Here is a 19,617-nt window from a genome sequence, read left to right on the forward strand (position 1 = left end):
TAACGTCGCGTCTAAGATTATTGCACTTATATATCGTTTTATGAAGATGTGAAGACTAGATGGCAGGTAGATTTTGAAACCATTGACATTTGGGTTTGTTGAAAAGTCTTAGAATCGTTTGGATATTTATTACCATTACAACTGATGTCCTTGTAAAACGAACCACGTTGGGGGGTGTATATATGACGTTAAGTGTTTGCGCATTAACCAATGAAATATGGGATTTATCATGACGTCATATTGACCGGTCAGATCACTCGTATAAGCTCCGCCCACTAGAGATGGGGCTTTAAGTGACAGGATCAATCAATAACAGATAACTTTAAGCGTAGTGGTTTTGAACATTCCTTTGTTGTAGAGAAAAATGCTGTACTGAAGTAAAATCAATAACAAATAGATGGAAGTGTCCATGCTGTAATGTAAACATTCTCTCGAATTATATTGTACTGAAGTGATAACGAAATTAGTTTTTTTTCAGGTTGCAGACATCAGAAACGTGGACACCGTGACACCTGGTTGGTATGAATGTTTATTTTGCGTATATGTAAGGTGTATGGGTATGTGTGCGTGTGCGTGTGCGTGTGCGTGTGCATGTGCGTGTGCAAATTTCTGTATGTTTGTTTAGGTGTGTGAGAGAGTAACTTGAACTATGGCATGCAACCAAGCATGGAATAATAAAAAAGAAATCATCTAACCTTTTCACTTATCGATGAAATACATTTTTAAAAACATACTTATAATAAAATGTTCTTTACAACTTTTTTCCAGCCTCGGCCACAATGAACTCCAATTACAAAACATGTTTGTTTACATGTCTGTCAATGACAACCCTCTCTGCTGCAGTTTTCTATTGGACAATTAATTCAGATGTAGATGTGTTCCAACTCAAAACTTTCAATTCAACAAACGTTAACACGTCCATAAGAAAAACGTCCATTCTCGAGGTCTCTCAAAAACATCCCCTCGTACTTCATAGACGAAATGTGGTCATCACTTCAGCCGATTCTCCACATGCAACTAAACGTATTGTGTGGATGAACGTCCCACCCTGGTACAAGACAGTTACATCTTTCGCCCATTGTTACGTTCGTTCGTGTGAAATAAGTACAGACGAGGCACATATTTCATCAGCTGATGCTGTGGTTGTCAATGGTGTTAATTTGCCATCATCAAAACACCCAAACACGGACATGAACCAGGTTTGGATTATGTATGGATGGGAAGCACCGCCTCACTATTATAGTAACACGATTTTCCGTCCTGACTGGAATGGTCGTTTTAACTGGACATTGACGTACCGACTGGATTCGGATATACCATTTCCTTACAATAGGATAGTGTACACTGGAGGCAGTGTGAATATAAGTGATGTTGTAAGACGGAAAAGCCGATCTATTGCTTGGTTTGTAAGCAACTGTCGTACACCCTCAAAGAGGGAAGTGTATGTTCGAGAACTGCGGAAACATATTGATGTCGACATTTATGGCGCCTGCAGAAATAATAAGAGTTTTGACTGTGCAAAAAGAAGGTCCTTCGAGTGTCTTGGTCTGTTAAACACCACGTATAGATTTTATCTTTCGTTTGAAAATTCTCTATGTAAAGACTACATAACAGAGAAGTTCTACAACACGTTCAGGACTTCAGCTATTGCCATCGTTCGTGGAGGCGCTGACTATGCACGTCTTCTGCCAGAAGGAACCTTCATCAACACAGCATCATTTGACAGTCCAAAGAGTTTGGCGAACTATATCCGATATTTGGAGAGGAATGAGACAGCTATGGGGGCGATTTTAGAAAAGAAGCACAAGTATGAATACATTAATTCAGAAGGAACAGATTTTGATTGGAGGTGTCAGCTGTGTGCCAAGTTACATGGAAATTTTACGAGAAAATCTCACACAGATATGAAACAATGGCTTAAGGACGGAAAATGCATTGAACAACCGAAAGATCTGCCTTAGTGCTTGGGAATGTAAAAGACTTGACATAATCTATGTTGTTGACGTTTGGAATCGTGATCACAGTGGTAGACCCATGTTTCATTATCCGTTACTGATCTCTTTGTGAATTTTCCTTTAGATAAGAATTAAGAAACTTTGGCACCCATCGAGCAGTTATCTTATTCATCTGTAAATGTTCATGAAGAATAGTTTCAGTGGATCCATGGCTTGGACCTGTGTCTTCCTCAGCAATGCGTCTATCTGACAGTAGAAGGTTTTCTATCTCTTTGAGTGAATCATCATTGATGGATGTTGGGTGACGTCAAGACCTAGGGTCATCATCAAGGCTTGTTCTCCACTCCGTAAACATAGCTGCCCAATGTTTAACAGTGGAATAGCTATGGCACTTATCCCAATACACTTGTGACATGTGGTCATGAATTTTTTGGGGAGTACTTTTCTCTAAAGCCAAAAAACTTGATGACTACTCGCTGCTCGTTTTTTTTCCATTTATGTGTCCGTTTGGACCCCTATCACATTCAACTGGCTGTCACTCAACAGACCAAATACACTTGCAATGAACTACTCAAGCAATGTACTACATGTTCACTTTATTATGGACCATAGTTAAGAAAGTTAGTCAGGCTTTGAATGTTTTTTATTAGCCCTCGTAACAATTGAAACCTAATCAATGATACTTGATTTCCTTATATAATATTTCACACTATGTTCTTGATTTCATATCTTAAAACGACAGGTTATGGGCAATTGCCCTTAAGACCTTATACTTCATTGTTTTTAACTTTTAACTAAGCCTTACATACCTTGTCTTCTTTACCTTTACCTACAGATTTACCTCTCTGACTGTTTCCCACTCCATATTGAAAAGTGATAGAATGGGAGAGGGCAGGGCAGGGCAGGGGTGGGGTGGGTGGGGTGGGTGGGTGGGAATAGGAGATGATAGGCCTGATACCGATCTCTGTCTATGCTCGTCAATACTTGTGCTCCAGGATCCAGATGGCGCATGTGTCGATGTTGGTGTTTGTGCTGATTGCAATGCTGATGGTCACGCTGGAGGTTAGTGTCAATACAAATTCCAATATAAATATTGACTGTACGAGCTTCAGTCTCAGTCGAATTGCTGGTGCCTAATTTTGGTTTCGGGTTCGAAAGATCGTGACAAGCTGAGAGCGGGCGCACAAGGCACTAGAGTGTCTCTCCAACTGCTCCCGATTTTGGGGGCTTTTTTCCCTTTTTAAACCGGTACCTACGTCACAGTTCTACTCATTTTCCCATCTGTCATTGGTCAACCACCTTTCCCCCCTAGATCATTCGAACCAACCTGTATTCCATACCAGATTCCTTATTAGATCTTTTGTAAGACGAACTCATCGATTCCCCGGAAAATTTATAAGTAAATTATAATATTTTGAAATATTAACAAACGTCCATATAAGTGTCCTTCCTTGTTTGAGTAAATCACTTGAACTTATAATTTAAGCATTTGTTACTTCTGAGGTCCAGGGTTCAAACCCAGCCAGCTGCCTAAATGTTTGATTCTTGGAATACACCAGTTAAAGAACTGACCCTATGTGTTATCTCCGTGTGTGCTCGTCACTATACGTGCTCAAGATCCAGATGTCGCATGTGTCGATACTGGTGTTTGTGCTGATTGTGATGCTGATGGTCACACACTGGACGCTTGTGTTAATACCAATGACGATATAGATATTGATGGTGATGATACTGATGCAGGCGATATCTGCAAGCTGATCTGTAAACTCAGCCCGATTGTGAAATAAAGCCATGTTTTCAGGCTTCAGAAGCAATTTACTTGTATCACGATATCAAATTAAATCGTAAATTCCATATTTTCGTACACAGAAAGAACTTTTGTGACATGTAGTTTCAACTTGTCTGTTTACTTCGTAGTTCTACATCCCTGAGTTAGCTTCGCCTTGAAGTCGCTAGAAATAAATTCGATGATGAATTTTCTTTTATACTGCATACAAAAATCTTAAAGACAAATGTTGCTGTTATGTTAATCTTGTCGGTACTGTGAGGAAGGGGAGAGGATCAGGCGGCCACAATGTCTGATCTATCTGATTGGGTGTCAACCTATCCAAACGTTGTGTCCCATTGTCGTTCACTGGTTAGTACATATACATTAGTGAGTGAGTATGGTTTTACGCCGCTTTTAGCGATATTCCAGCAATATCACGGCGGGGGACACCAGAAATGGGTTTCACACATTATACCCATGTCGGGAATCGAACCCGGGTCTTCGGCGTGTCGAGCGAACGCTTTAACCACTAGGCTACCCGACCGCCCCACATATATTAAGAAATTCCGTATTGCTTTGGCTCAAGCAACTGACACCAACTGAATATAGAAACGGGTAGATACATGTATACGAATACGCCAAAGAAGCCTCAGGTTATGTGAAATGTGTGTCTGTGGATACGTATAGAAAATGGATGTCATTTCCTACTTATATGTACTGCTTTATGATAACATACGTAAAATTATTGTTCTTGATAAATATTGTACATGTCCATCTCTATAAACTTAACACATTAATGTCTATCACAACTCCTGTCATAATAAGAAACATTGCAATGTGTATCTTTCATGCTAGTTGTCTTCACTCTTGCAGACAAACGGCTGTAATTTCTGTAACAATGCAATATGGGCCAATGGCCTACATGCACCTGAATAAAGAGAATTGAGAGCAATGTAAACTTATATTCACTCATTGTCAGTCATCCAGACATTGAAACATTCATTCATTCTACTGTTCATCCAACCTGTATGTGCGTTAAACACCGTCCAAAGAAAGAGACCGCCTCTATGGTCTAGTGGTAGAGCGTCCGCCCGAAGAGCGGAACGTCCGGGGTTCGATTCCCGGCCGCGACATACAAAAAGACGTTAAAAGATGGTACTTGTTGTTACCCTGTCAGTCGCTCGGCATTATAGGGCTAAAACAAGGACTGGTCGGCTCGGAGTCAGTAAACTGTGTCTGAGTGGGATATTCATGTTAAACTGCGGCATGGTATCTCAGTGAGCTAGCACTATAAATCGGCATCAGTCCGGACTAGTACAAGCAGCCACACAAACACACACGTACATGCACATCTCTATATGAGTGTAATAATCTTGGACGCGACGTTAAACCCCATTTCATCTTACCTCACCCAAGAAAGAAAAGTTTCCTTCAATATTGTTTGCCAGCCTGGAGCATGGATGTAACCACGGATGTGCTTGCGAGCCTACAGTGAGTGTGCAAACATAGGTTTATTTTCGGACGGTGCTACACCATACACGCACAGCGTACACACGCTTTACAAATGGGACGGGGTCACTCGGTAGTCACACAGAAAACGCTTTGTGTGCGATCCGTACTTGTGTCGCCTAAGACACATGCAACAATGTACAATTACCAACATCTGTTCACAGACTAAAGTACTGTGGGAAATGCTAGAAACTTGCTTTCCTCGCTTCATTTAATAAATACGGATCAAGGGGCTATGAAAGAAGCATATATCAAAATAACGCAAGTCTACCTAATCAGGTGTGTATGAAGCTTAAGCTTAAGCTGTAGCTTAAGGTAATGACCTGCCATCTGTCCCGAGGTGTTGACCTCACACCGGCCCGTGCATTCTCACAGGTGCAAATGTGACCCGAGTTGGGGATGGTCTCAATATATTACTGTTACTACCACCACTAGCATCAATACTACTACTACTACCACCACCACCACAACCAGCGCTACTACTACCACTACTACCTCCACTACTACAACCACCACCACCACTACTACTACTACAACTATTCCTTCTACCTCTACTACTACTACTACTACCACCACCACCATCAATACTACTACTACCACCACGACCACCACCAGCAGCACTACTACTACCACTACTACCGCCACTACTACTGCCACGACCACCACTACTACTGCTGCTGCTGCTACTACTACTACTACTATTCCTTCTACCTCTACTACTACTTCTACCTCTACTACAACTACCATCATCACCACTACTACCACCACCACTACTACCACCACTACCATTACTAGTACCACCACCACCACCACCACTACTACAACTACGACTACTACTTTTCCTTCGACCACTGCTACTTCTACCTCTACCACTACTACCACCAAGACCACCTACCCCACCACCACTACTACCACTACCACCACCATTACTACATCTACCACCACTACCATTACTACCATCACCACCACCACCACCACCACTACAACTACTACCACCACCACCATCTCCACTACTACTATTACTACCACCCCCACCACACATACCACCACCTCCACTAGTACTACTACTATTCCTTCTACCTCGACTACTACTACTACCACCACCACCACCACCACCACTACAACTACTACCACCACCACCACTTCTACTACTACAACCACCACCACCACTTCTACTACTACAACCACCACCACCACTTCTACTACTACAACCACCACCACCACTTCTACTACTACTACCACCACCACTACAACTACGACTACCACCACCACTACAACTAGTACCACCACCACCTCCACAAGTACTACTTCTACTACTATTCCTTCTACCTCTACTACTACTACTACCACCACCACCACTACTACTACTACTACTACTACCACCACCACCTCCACTACTACTACTACTACTACTACTACTATTACTACTACTACTACTACTACTACTATTCCTTCTACCTCTACTACTACTACTCCTACTACCACCACCACTACTACTACGACCACCATGACCACCTACCCCACTAACACTACTACCACCACCACTACTACTACCACTTCTATTACAACCACCACCACTACCACTATTACTACCACCACCACTACTACAACTACCACCACTACTACTACTACCAAACCTACTACTACCACCACTACAACTACTAACAAAACCACCACATCTTCTACTATTACAAAAACAACCACCACCACCACCACTACTACTACCACCACTAACACTACTACCACCACCACTACCACTACCAAATTCCTAAAAAGCACAAGGGACATGTTTATGGCAAGACAGATATGTTGAATGTGTCATGAAGAAATATTAAGTGAGTGAGTGAGTTTGGTAAAAGGCGACTACGCTTGTCGTAAAAGGCGACTAACGGGATGGGGTTGTAAGGCTCGCTGACGTGGTTGATGCATGTCATCGACCCCAATTGCGTGGATCTATGCTCATGTTGTTAATCACTGGATTGTCTGGTCCAGACTCGAGCTGGAATATTGCTGACTGCGGCGAATGTCTTATAACCCTAACGTTAGCGCTGCAACGTTGTGGAAACGAAAATATGAATAAACTTTTGTGGAGCGTATCGTACTGTGTTTCTTGCCGCAACATTTGCATAATTAGAATTTGGTAGTATTTGAAGCAAATAATTCAACAGAAAACAGTGAAATAACAAACGTTGCCAGTTACAGCATTGTCAACGTTGAACTTGGCGTGCCTAGCGTTAACGCCAAAGCCGGCGTTGCCTCCTTAACGTCATTCCTCAGAAGAGTTGACAGGCCCTGATACCATGCATTCTGTCGCACTAGGCGACGTATATGGGGCGAGCAGTCTGTGCCGATGAAGACACAATCAGGAATCTGTTACGTAGGTGCAAGGCCCTGATACCAGTCTGTCGCACTTGGCGACGTATATGGGGCGAGCAGTCTGTGCCGATGAAGACACAATCAGGAATCTGTTACGTAGGTGCAAGGCCCTGATACCAGTCTGTCGCACTTGGCGACGTATATGGGGCGAGCAGTCTGTGCCGATGAAGACACAATCAGCAATCTGTTACGTAGGTGCAAGGCCCTGATACCAGTCTGTCGCACTAGGCGACGTATATGGTGCGGGCAGTCTGTGCCGATGAAGACACAATCAGGAATCTGTTACGTAGGTGCAAGGCCCTGATACCAGTCTGTCGCACTTGGCGACGTATATGGGGCGAGCAGTCTGTGCCGATGAAGACACAATCAGGAATCTGTTACGTAGGTGCAAGGCCCTGATACCAGTCTGTCGCACTTGGCGACGTATATGGGGCGAGCAGTCTGTGCCGATGAAGACACAATCAGGAATCTGTTACGTAGGTGCAAGGCCCTGATACCAGTCTGTCGCACTTGGCGACGTATATGGGGCGAGCAGTCTGTGCCGATGAAGACACAATCAGGAATCTGTTACGTAGGTGCAAGGCCCTGATACCAGTCTGTCGCACTTGGCGACGTATATGGGGCGAGCAGTCTGTGCCGATGAAGACACAATCAGGAATCTGTTACGTAGGTGCAAGGCCCTGATACCAGTCTGTCGCACTTGGCGACGTATATGGGGCGAGCAGTCTGTGCCGATGAAGACACAATCAGGAATCTGTTACGTAGGTGCAAGGCCCTGATACCAGTCTGTCGCACTCGGCGACGTATCTGGTGCGAGCAGTCTGTGCCGATGAAGACACAGTCAGGAATCTGTTACGTAGGTGCAAGGCCCTGATACCAGTCTGTCGCACTAGGCGACGTATATGGTGCGGGCAGTCTGTGCCGATGAAGACAAATCTGTTACGTAGGTGCAAGGTACGGAGACAGCGGTCGTCAGTGGCGGTTGTGACGCGAGGTCTTACACTTCGCGGCCGGTCTGCAGTTCTGCTAGTCATCTTGTAACGCTGCAGCAACTGTCAGTGTCAGTACATGATACTTGCGACGTGCACAAAATCTTTGCAATTTCAAGATGTCATCAACGTGTTATTTTTCAAGGACTCGGCATACAATTTCGGCAATTAAATGCCCCAGCTTTCCCCCCTCTACCCGACTCATTCATATATTATTGACCTAAAACGACGATAGTAAGATTTTGTTTCCTGTTTCTGTAAACGTCATACTGCTCTCTTGGCCTCATCATAAAGTCGGGCCGGGACGGACCAACGTTATTATTGGTTAATTACTTCTGAATCATTATCGACGGCCATACATATATGCTATTGGTTTAACATACACATTTGGCATTATTGAACAATTGCAAACGTCAAAACTGCAACAAAATTAAGTTATTGCGAGTAAGTCCCTTAAGAACCAGGAAGTCGAGCAGTTTGCGAATTCGATAAACGAATCAGGATTTGAAACGTATTATACACTTCCAGCTTTCCTGATACAAATTTTTAATCTGTCCGACATACGACGTAGCGGTATCTAACTATACACGAAGATAAAATGACACATTTTACATCACTAAGCGCATACAAGGAAGTTTTTCTTTTCTAACGTCTTAGTGCAGTCAGATAGGAATCTCAAATGTTCGGTGCGATACATCTTCCCGAGACAAGGGAATTAACTGACTATGAAAGTCCAGTCAGTTAACGCTCTTGCCTCGGGAAGATGGGGGCGACGTGGTCAAAATCAATTCAAACAGAAGACCACAGTAACTCGTATTCAAAACGAACGCGTTCGTCAAAGTGAAGCCCTCTTTCCTCTATACTCTCAACATAGCCTCCATAGTGTTTGGTCCAACTTGGCCTGGGCTGTCAAAATCAGCTTACACGTTGCAGAATATGTTGATATACAATAGAGTATTATATCTACCTAAAGATCACTTTATTCTGTGGTGAATATTCACCAAATATCTAGCCAGGCACCCGGACTGGTAACTCACTAACGTTACCCACCCAGTTTGAAAGTTGCCAGTCCAGATTTTAAACAAATAATTATTCATATTCATACTCACACGCAAAAGAAACGCAAGTCGAGTATGCAGTATACATGTTATTTATTTTCAACAGTAAAGACAAGAAATACTAAGGGACAAGATTGACAAAAAATTGACTGAAGACAGTTTAATGGATGAAAAGGCAGATGATATAATTGTTTTTTTTCAAATGTTAAGGGCTTACACAGTTTCGGGCCAATACCCAAAATGTCAGTCAATACCTGGTGTGACCACCATTAGCATTGATCACTGCCACGCATCTCCTGTACATTGAGTGGATCAGACGATTTGTGAAGGCCCTATGGATCCTCCTGCACACATCCAGAGCAGCTGTGCGTAGTTCATCGGCAGTTGTAGGGTCTGGGCGCACATTGTGCAGACGCCTTTGAACCTCATCCCACAAGTGTTCAATGGGGTTCAGATCAGGGCTGAGGGCTGGCCACAGTAGAACACGGATGTTGCGTTGTTGCAGAAAGGCCATGGTAGCTCTGGCAACATGGGGACGAGCGTTGTCCTGCTGGAAAATGTGTTGTTGATGTTGTGCAAAAAATGGAACAACGTGGGGTCTGATTACTTGGTCGATATACTGCTGAGCAGTGACGCCGTGTCCCCGACCTTGACCAACATTCAGAAAGCACATGGGTCCAAGTCTCGCATTAAGTCCAATCCCTGCCCATATCATGACGCTAGGTCCACCCCATGGATCCCTTTCCACAACGTTTCTGTCAGCGAAACGATCACCTTGACGTCGCCAAATTCTGACTCTTCCGTCTGCATTGGAGACACAAAAGCGACTTTCATCAGAGAAGATGACACGCCTCCACTCACGATGACGCCAATTGCGATGACCCTGTGCCCACTGAAGTCGTGCTTGTCGATGCCGTGGTTGGAGAACAGGACGACGTGCTGGTCGGCGACATCTGAGGTTGTTGGAACGGAGACTTCGGATCACAGTGTCCCGGCTAATGTGTCGATTATGTGTTCCTATGGTCTGTCGAGCACTTTCACTTGCAGTTAGGAACGGATGTCGCTGGTGTTGACGGGTAATCTGCCGCTCTTGTCGAGGTGTGGTGACCGAGGAAGGTCATCTGTGGTCTGTGTAGCATTGTATCGATGCAGGAGACAGTAAATTGTGGTTATGTTAACGTTGAAATGACGGGCACCATCTTGGACAGACTCTCCAGCTTCCAAACGTCCGATAGCCTGATTTCTCTGAATTTGAGTTTGGCGTGGCATTGTTGACCAAGGAGTGGTAGGTCCAAAAATTGGCCACGGATTTATACCCACTACAGTTCGTGACAGTAAAATTAATGTAGGCGTCACATAAGCGCTCGTCTATTCCTGTTAAAAAAATATTGAACCTCTCTGATGTTAATATTTTCTATTGTACAAATGTATATTTGGCAAGCCATTCAACTCATTCATGCTCAGATGTTCATCTTTTAATTGCAAATTAGTAATGTTTAAATACGATATTAACATTACATGAAGAAAAATGAGAAGACGAAGGTGGTTTTCGGATTACGGTAATTCCAACAATGAATTTCTCAGGCATACTCAGTTAAGAGTAGTATTTTGACACTGTTTTTCCAATGCTTGAAGAGACATTTTTTCACTCATTTATTTCATGACTGGATGTGTCCTTACATGGACAACGCTCACAATAGTACACACATTTCATATGAATTAATTACCACAAAATCATGAAGGAATGCCATGTCCGCCATGTCTAGAGATGTATAGAAGTATTTCTAAACATATACCATCAACACAGTGAGGCCATCTTAATATTCAAAACCCATTGGGATTCCCAAGTAGCCTATGTATGTCTGAAGAGGCGGGGGCACGAGTAGCCCCGTCGTCTAAAGCGCCGCGATTCGCTGTGCAGAGTTGCGTCCCTTGGACACGCCAGAAACCTATGATCGTGGGTTCATATCCCGGTTCGCCCCGATTCTGTTTCTAGGATTGACAGCACCAAACCCGAGCTCGTGGGGTTCACCGAAGTGGTAAACGTCTAAGACCTGCATCACTTCGGGTTTTCCTCCCACATTAAGCTGACACGCCGTGATATAACTGGAATACTGTTAACAACGGCGTTTAACCCGACTCACTCACTCGCTCACGACTTCATGGATGTAGATGCCAGCCTGGGCAACTGGCACCCCGCCCCGTTATATGCTAATAAAGCAAATCATCGTCGTTAATGCACTAGTTTTGGATGCATGTGATAGCTGGTACACATTAATTTTATATCCCCGAGCAATGTCTGACGAAGCCATATTTTGATAGCTTTCATTTTTGTAAAAAAAATACTATCATTTGAACACCAAGACAAATTTGAATGACCTGAGCAAATTCACCCATCTCTGTAATATGTGACCAACCATGAGACGAGGGACTTTATAGGTGAAAAATCACATTTTGACTTTTCATTATATTTTAAACTACAGTATCTTACAGAACAGAAAAATACATTTCACAAGCTTCAATTCATATTTATTACAGAGATAAATGACATCAAACATTTGGACTCGTTTTCCGACTTAGAATTGTTTGTGTAATAATTGCAGTTTTAGGCATAATGCCTGGTGATTTGAAAGAAGACATGTATGCTGTAAGAGTTTTGACATTATGTTTTTATTACATTACTAACTAACGAGAGAAAAATTAGATATGTTTGTACAGTCCGCACATATTGTGATCTTCACTGAATTAGGTTGACGTCAAACTCTTATGACGTCATAAGCACTACTGTATCCTAGTACAGAGCTCCAGATAAACTTGTGGTGTTGTGGGTATTTTACCCATGCATTAAAAATTATTGGGTATCAGTAATTCTATCTGGGTATTCAAATTTCTGTTACCCACTAGTTTGTACACATGTTAAGTTAAATATTTAAAAACACTATGCATCTAGTTCCTGCAAACTGGTGTCGTGTTGGTTCGAGAGCGTTATAGGACTCAAAAATACCATGATACTTGTACAAGAAAGTGTGATGGCAAATGATCATGATGTAACTGTCATCGTGGAGTTTGGCAAGGTTGGCGGAATGTCCGTATAGGATTTCAAAATAAGTTGCTGATTTGCTAATCGAATACGCAGGGTTACTTCACAATATTTTGATGATACGCACAAGTTTTATTTTTGCAGCGTATCTGTAATGTTCGTTGCGTATTTGATACGCTTGAATATTATTTCACTGCGTATTTCTGCATTTATGATGCGTGTTTTACGCAGATACGCAGATACGCAGCTTATCTGGAGCTCTGCCTAGTACCCATGAGGACCCTTTTCTCCTGGTGGGTCTCAAAGTAGTTACATGTCCTCATTACAAGTTCTAATAATTAATTCGGTACAAATATATTTTATTAATCTGTTATGCTAAAAATATGTTGTTGAATTTTATGTCTTTACTGCAGCATATACTACTCTGGTCTATGACAAACACATTTTTAAGTATCGCAAATGGACTAAGTTGTCCAGAACACAATATCACATAAAATAAAGGTATGTGAATAATTTGTTTGGAAAACGGTAATTAATTAGTTTCTTTTTAAACTCCGTGTAGAGCATACAAGATATATTACACAGAAAGTCTTTCTGGAAAGCCAGGTCTTGTCATTGCTCAGATGTACGGATGTCGCAGTCCTGTACATCAACAAACGCACTTTGAACCTATCATCCAACATAGCCCTACAAGTAACAACATCAATTTACATAACACATTTCTGTTAACAGATTACACTGTGGCGTGGAACTGACAATCTACATTTTTCTACTGTTATTAAATAAACGCATATAGCCAAAATTAATTTAAATACTCTGGATTATATTCATCGAAGTACCCATCTCCTAACGCCATTCTGGTGAGGTTTGCGCCGTTCCGAAGTATGGCGACCTTCGAGGAAGGGACGAGCCTTCTTATAGTGTTGGTTACGGAAAGATGCGAGTAGGAACGAATGTAGGTTACGGAAAGATGCGAGTGGTGACGAATGGCGTCACTATTATTTTTGACATGAGTCTACAATGTTGGGACAAGGGAGTGTGACATACAGTTACAATGTTGATGAATTAGAATTAATTCAATATCATATGAGGGGACTGAGCTATTATCATACATTTCACTCATAACTGCGTTTTGTGAGTATTTAAGGGTATCAAACATTCTGCTCGACCACACAACACATACTTAATTAGAAGTAAGGTGGTGTCCGCATATATGCCTTACTTATATTTATTAACAATAAAATAATCAAACTATAAATAAATTCTTAAATGGCTCAGACTGTGATGGTTTGTAAACTAAAATTAATTACTACTGTACATAAATGGTGTGAGTCTCCAGAAATATGTCATGTAATAAAGGTATACAATTTTGGGAATCATATCGTTTACATACTTTACATACTTTGATTGAAAATTAATTACCATTACGTAAATAATATGGACACAAAGTCATAGTTAATGGCAATATGTGTGGAACAGAAGGACGCTTTGAAACTCGAACCAAATCAATAATATGAGATTTTACATTAGGTTAAGTTTGACAAACCTGTGATGTTTTCAGACAGACGGCCTTCACTGCTAACATTAGTCGTCTTCCAAGTAGTATGTTGTCTTGACGACAAGGGCAAGCGCGCCGAATGAGATAACGCTGGATACCGTTGTGAAAGCCTGTGAGCGTAACCGTCGTTCAGTTTTTGTGATCTGGATCTACTTAGCAGTCGTAAACTACAGACTGTCTTCATGAAAATGCGCCTTGACTGGTAGAAGTTCATATCGACATACGGTATTAGTATCCGCTCAGTCGATCGGATCTCTGCAAGGTGAAGGCCATACGCTTAAAGTGTATTTGCCGTACAACTATTGTAAACCAATGTGAATTTTATGTTTTTTAATCGATATCGTCTTTTGGTAAACGTTTTTTGTTTGTTTGAAAGAAAGCTTTCTTATTTGGCACCTTAAAAAAACGAGTTTAGAATCAATGTATTATTTAATTACAATAATGGTGATGATTAAATAAGTATTGTGAAGACCCAAACAAATACAGTGGCCATAGAGTGCTGGCGGGATAAACATGACGGATATGAATTCAATGATAAAGTACAGAGTAATGAATGTTATAAATAACACACATTCCGTAGCTGCAGATGTGAAATAAACGTAAGCTAGAGCCTATTCACAATTGCCGGATATGCGTATTATTTCATGATTGATGCGCACTCTTGCGCAGTGATGATTTTGCACTACACCACAACATAATTTGCATACCACGTAGCCGGACTTTGTAAACAAACGCGCTATGTTGAAATCAGAGCAGTCTGGCCTCATAGGAGCAGTTCACTGCGGTTTACATATTGTTTGCGCTACTACAACAGCAACAGTGAGCATGACCCTATACAGTAAACTACGGTTCTAACGAACTTAAAGGGACTACTAATTTTACTTCGTTATAAGCGTAGTTCGTTATGAGCATATGTACAGCATAACTACAGCAAATAGTCGGGGCCAAAAAAATAAGTTCGTTATATCCGTCAGTTCGTCATGAAAACTAATCATTTATGTGATTTGTTGGATGGACAGTGTACGACGAATCGTCATATGTATCTCGTTTGCCAGTGGCAGAGATAAAAGGTTCACTGAAGGAAGTCTGCGTAGGTGGGTGTGGTGTACCTGGGGTTCAACTATTTCATTGTTGAGAAATCAATCTCGAATACCTACAATTTCACAGGAAAAACATTCTCTCAAACGGATTATATTTTCAGTCCAACGTACTGTTATAAGGTTAAAAATGCATCTCAAAAACATTAGAAAATGGTAACAGTTATAGCTGCAATGAGGAGTTGCATTAGATATAGTTTGTGACAAAACTTTTCGTTTGAAAGGTATCAAGAGATAAAAGACATTTCACATTTATCACAAGTGTATTTTGGACATTTCATAATTATCATTGGATTGATTCCTGGTTATCGTCCATTAGTTAATGAAACAAATAGAGAGTTTCAAGGTATATTTCATTTGGAGCGTCCGGATGCGTGTCACAAAATCAATAGAGAGATGAGCAATCTGGCACGTAGACTTCTGTATTTTTCCGATTACGACAAACATGAGTTCATGGTCAGATCTAACTTTTAACGAATCAAAATGAGGTATTGTGACATGTGACAAAGACAGGTCAGACCTGAACACTATAAAATGATACCTTCAACATTAGGAGAGGAGAGCGCGGTTTGCAATCGATCGAGTCGAATCCCGATCGTTCTAAGTTTCCTCCAGTTAATGGCGAGTCTGGCCAGTCTGATCCTGTCCTGTATTGATAGATAGGCTGAGAGTTAGTAAAACTATGTGAGTATAAACTGGTGTTGCGTTTCTTTATTATGCGTGTGTGAATGCTGATAGAGACAACTTGGAGTAAGTGTCGTTAGACCAATCACTCCTTGACGGAGTCGAGCCGCGGCGGACAAGGCGAGTGGCAATGTCATGGCGTAATTGACCACGAGGACCAGCAACGGCAATACATTAAGTAACTGTATTAGGGTCGCACTGGACGCCCGAAAGCAGTTACGACAGTACGAAATCTGAAAAAAAAACCATTATTTTAATGACAAATAATTTACACTTCATCAAACATCTTATTCACACACACAAAAAAAAAGAAAAAAAGTCAATGTCATACAATAATAGGTGTATGTGTTTATGTTTTGTAAACACTGTTCCCATGATGCATGCTGCATAACACATGCATAAAAGATGTGGTGAACGACATAGAATTGTCAAGTCATGGTACATTTACAGCGTTAGAAATTGGCACTAGTCCTATAGTCCTTGCCAAACTGCCAAATGGTAAAGATATCATAAGGACTAGTAGAAATGTGCCCTTTTCAAGGGTGTTGCTATATGTTATCATTATGAGGACTAGTGGTTGAAAACTGTTAGTTTCTAACCCTGATTTACACCTGTGAGATGACACAGGACATTTACACCTCTGAGATGACACGGGACATTTACACCTGTGAGATGACACGTGAAATTTACACCTGTGAGGTGACAAAGGTCATTTACACCTGTGTGATGACACAGGGTATTTACACCTGTGAGATGACACGGGACATTTACACCTGTGAGATGACACAGGACATTTACACCTGTGAGATGACAAAGGGCATTTACACCTGTGAGGTGACAAAGGGCATTTACACCTGTGAGATGACACGGGACATTTACACCTGTGAGATGACACAGGACATTTACACCTGTGAGATGACACAGGACATTTACACCTGTGAGGTGACAAAGGGCATTTACACCTGTGAGGTGACAAAGGGCATTTACACCTGTGAGATGACACGGGACATTTACACCTGTGAGATGACAAAGGACATTTACACCTGTGAGATGACACAGGACATTTACACCTGTGAGATGACACGGGACATTTACACCTGTGAGATGACACGGGACATTTACACCTGTGAGATGACACGGGAAATTTACACCTGTGAGGTGACAAAGGGCATTTACACCTGTGAGATGACACAGGACATTTACACCTGTGAGATGACACGGGACATTTACACCTGTGAGATGACACGGGACATTTACACCTGTGAGATGACACGGGGCATTTACACCTGTGAGGTGACAAAGGGCATTTACACCTGTGAGATGACACAGGACATTTACACCTGTGAGATGACAAAGGGCATTTACACCTGTGAGATGACACAGGACATTTACACCTGTGAGGTGACAAAGGGCATTTACACCTCTGAGATGACACAGGACATTTACACCTGTGAGATGACACAGGGTATTTACACCTGTGAGATGACACAGGACATTTACACCTGTGAGATGACACGGGGCATTTACACCTGTGAGATGACACAGGGCATTTACACCTGTGAGGTGATGCTGGAAATGTACACCTGAGAGGCGACATGATATTTAAACCTATGAGGTGACACGGGACATTTACACCTGTGAGATGACAAAGGACATTTACACCTGTGAGATGACAAAGGACATTTACACCTGTGAGATGACACGGGACATTTACACCTGTGAGGTGACACGGGACATTTACACCTGTGAGATGACACAGGGCATTTACACCTGTGAGGTGATGCTGGAAATGTACATCTGAGAGGCGACATGATATTTAAACCTATGAGGTGACAGGACATTTACACCTCTGAGAATACAAAGGACATTTACACCTGTGAGATGACAAAGGACATTTACACCTGTGAGATGACAAAGGACATTTACACCTGTGAGGTGACACGGGACATTTACACCTGTGAGATGACACGGGGCATTTACACCTCTGAGATGACACAGGACATTTACACCTCTGAGATGACACAGCGCATTTACACCTGTGAGATGACAAAGGACATTTACACCTGTGAGATGACACGGGACATTTACACCTGTGAGGTGACACGGGAAATATACACCTGTGAGGTGACACAGGACATTTACACCTGTGAGATGACACGGGGCATTTACACCTGTGAGATGACAAAGGGCATTTACACCTGTGAGATGAAACGGGACATTTACACCTGTGACTTGACACAGGGCATTTACTTCTTTGAGATGACACGAGGCATTTACACCTTTGATATGACACGGGGCAATTACACCTGTGAGATGACACGGGGCATTTACACCTGTGAGATGACACAGGGTGTTTACACCTGTGAGATGACATGGGACATTTACACCTGTGAGGTGACACAAGACATTTACACCTGTGAGATGACAGGGGGCAATTACACTTGTGAGATGACACGGGGCAATTACACCTGTGAGATGACACAGGACATTTACACCTGTGAGATGACACAGGACATTTACACCTGTGAGATGACACAGGGCATTTACACCTGTGAGATGCCACAGGACATTTACACCTGTGAGATGACAGAGGGCAATTACACCTGTGAGATGACACAGGACATTTACACCTGTGAGATGACACAGGACATTTACACCTGTGAGATGACACGGTACATTTACACCTGTGAAATGACACGGGACATTTACACCTGTGAGATGACACGGGGGATTTACACCTGTGAGGTGACACGGGGGATTTATACTTGTGTGATGACATGGGGGATTTACACCTGTGAGGTGACACGGGGGATTTACACCTGTGAGATGACACGGGGGATTTACACCTGTGAGGTGACACAGGGCATTTACACCTGTGTGATGACACGGGGCATTTACACCTGTGAGGTGACACGGGGGATTTATACCTGTGAGGTGACACAGGGCATTTACACCTGTGTGATGACACGGGGCATTTACACCTGTGAGGTGACACAGGGCATTTACACCTGTGAGGTGACACAGGGCATTTACACATGTGAGATGACACAGGGAATTTACACATGTGAGATGACACAGGGAATTTACACCTGTGAGATGACACGGGACATTAACACCTGTGAGATGACACAGGGGATTTACACCTGTGAGATGACGCTGGAAATGTACACCTGAGAGGCGACATGATATTTAAACCTGTGATGTGACAGGACATTTACACCTCTGAGATGACGCTGGAAATTTACACCTGTGAGATGACACAGGACATTTACACCCGTGAGGCGACATGATATTTACACCTGTGATGGGACAGGATATTAACACCTGTGAGTTTTACGCTGGAAATTTACACCTCAGAAATGACACTTGACGTTTACAACTGTGAGATGACACGACATTTACACGTGTTTGGTAAGCGTCTCCAGCTTTTTCATATAACAAGTTTATCGTCATTTTATCTGGCAACAAAGATTTTAGGAATATTCACAGTTTCAATGAAAAATGTTAGATTACGTATGTTTGGTAGTATAATTTTTTTTATATATTTCGCTCGGAATCGTATTTTTAACCCACAACAGCATGT

The 19,617-nt window shown here is 42.3% G+C and overlaps 3 protein-coding genes across 3 annotated transcripts; all 3 read left to right on the top strand.

Annotated features, from left to right (window-relative positions):
• Nucleotides 1–482: 482 nt before the first annotated feature.
• Nucleotides 483–2,068, top strand: LOC139448349 (glycoprotein 3-alpha-L-fucosyltransferase A-like). The gene is made up of 2 exons (XM_071229892.1): nt 483–515; nt 769–2,068. Exon 2 carries the CDS (start codon nt 780–782, stop codon nt 1,959–1,961), a length of 1,182 nt encoding a protein of 393 aa, XP_071085993.1. The 5' UTR covers nt 483–515; nt 769–779; the 3' UTR covers nt 1,962–2,068.
• An 889-nt stretch (nt 2,069–2,957) lies between these two features.
• On the top strand, nt 2,958–17,621 carry LOC139448725 (uncharacterized). The gene is made up of 2 exons (XM_071230269.1): nt 2,958–3,017; nt 16,770–17,621. Exons 1-2 carry the CDS (start codon nt 2,958–2,960, stop codon nt 17,619–17,621), a joined length of 912 nt encoding a protein of 303 aa, XP_071086370.1.
• A 294-nt stretch (nt 17,622–17,915) lies between these two features.
• Nucleotides 17,916–19,208, top strand: LOC139448727 (fibulin-2-like). The gene has a single exon (XM_071230270.1). The coding sequence runs from the start codon at nt 17,916–17,918 to the stop codon at nt 19,206–19,208; it is 1,293 nt and encodes a 430-aa protein (XP_071086371.1).
• Nucleotides 19,209–19,617: the final 409 nt, after the last annotated feature.

This window comes from Haliotis cracherodii, unplaced genomic scaffold (assembly GCF_022045235.1).
Source record: "Haliotis cracherodii isolate W230 unplaced genomic scaffold, xgHalCrac1.p SCAF_7, whole genome shotgun sequence".
NCBI classification, from domain to species: Eukaryota; Metazoa; Mollusca; class Gastropoda; order Lepetellida; family Haliotidae; genus Haliotis; species Haliotis cracherodii.

What these genes read in the sequence shown, in the direction of transcription:
- LOC139448727 (XM_071230270.1), top strand. Translation starts at nt 17,916, where the DNA reads ATGACAAAGGACATTTACACCTGTGAGATGACAAAGGACATTTACACC.
- LOC139448349 (XM_071229892.1), top strand. Translation starts at nt 780, where the DNA reads ATGAACTCCAATTACAAAACATGTTTGTTTACATGTCTGTCAATGACA.
- LOC139448725 (XM_071230269.1), top strand. Translation starts at nt 2,958, where the DNA reads ATGGCGCATGTGTCGATGTTGGTGTTTGTGCTGATTGCAATGCTGATG. An exon ending in TGCTGATGGTCACGCTGGAG is followed by an intron (nt 3,018 to 16,769) that starts GTTAGTGTCAAT and finishes GTGATGACACAG; the next exon opens with GGTATTTACACCTGTGAGAT.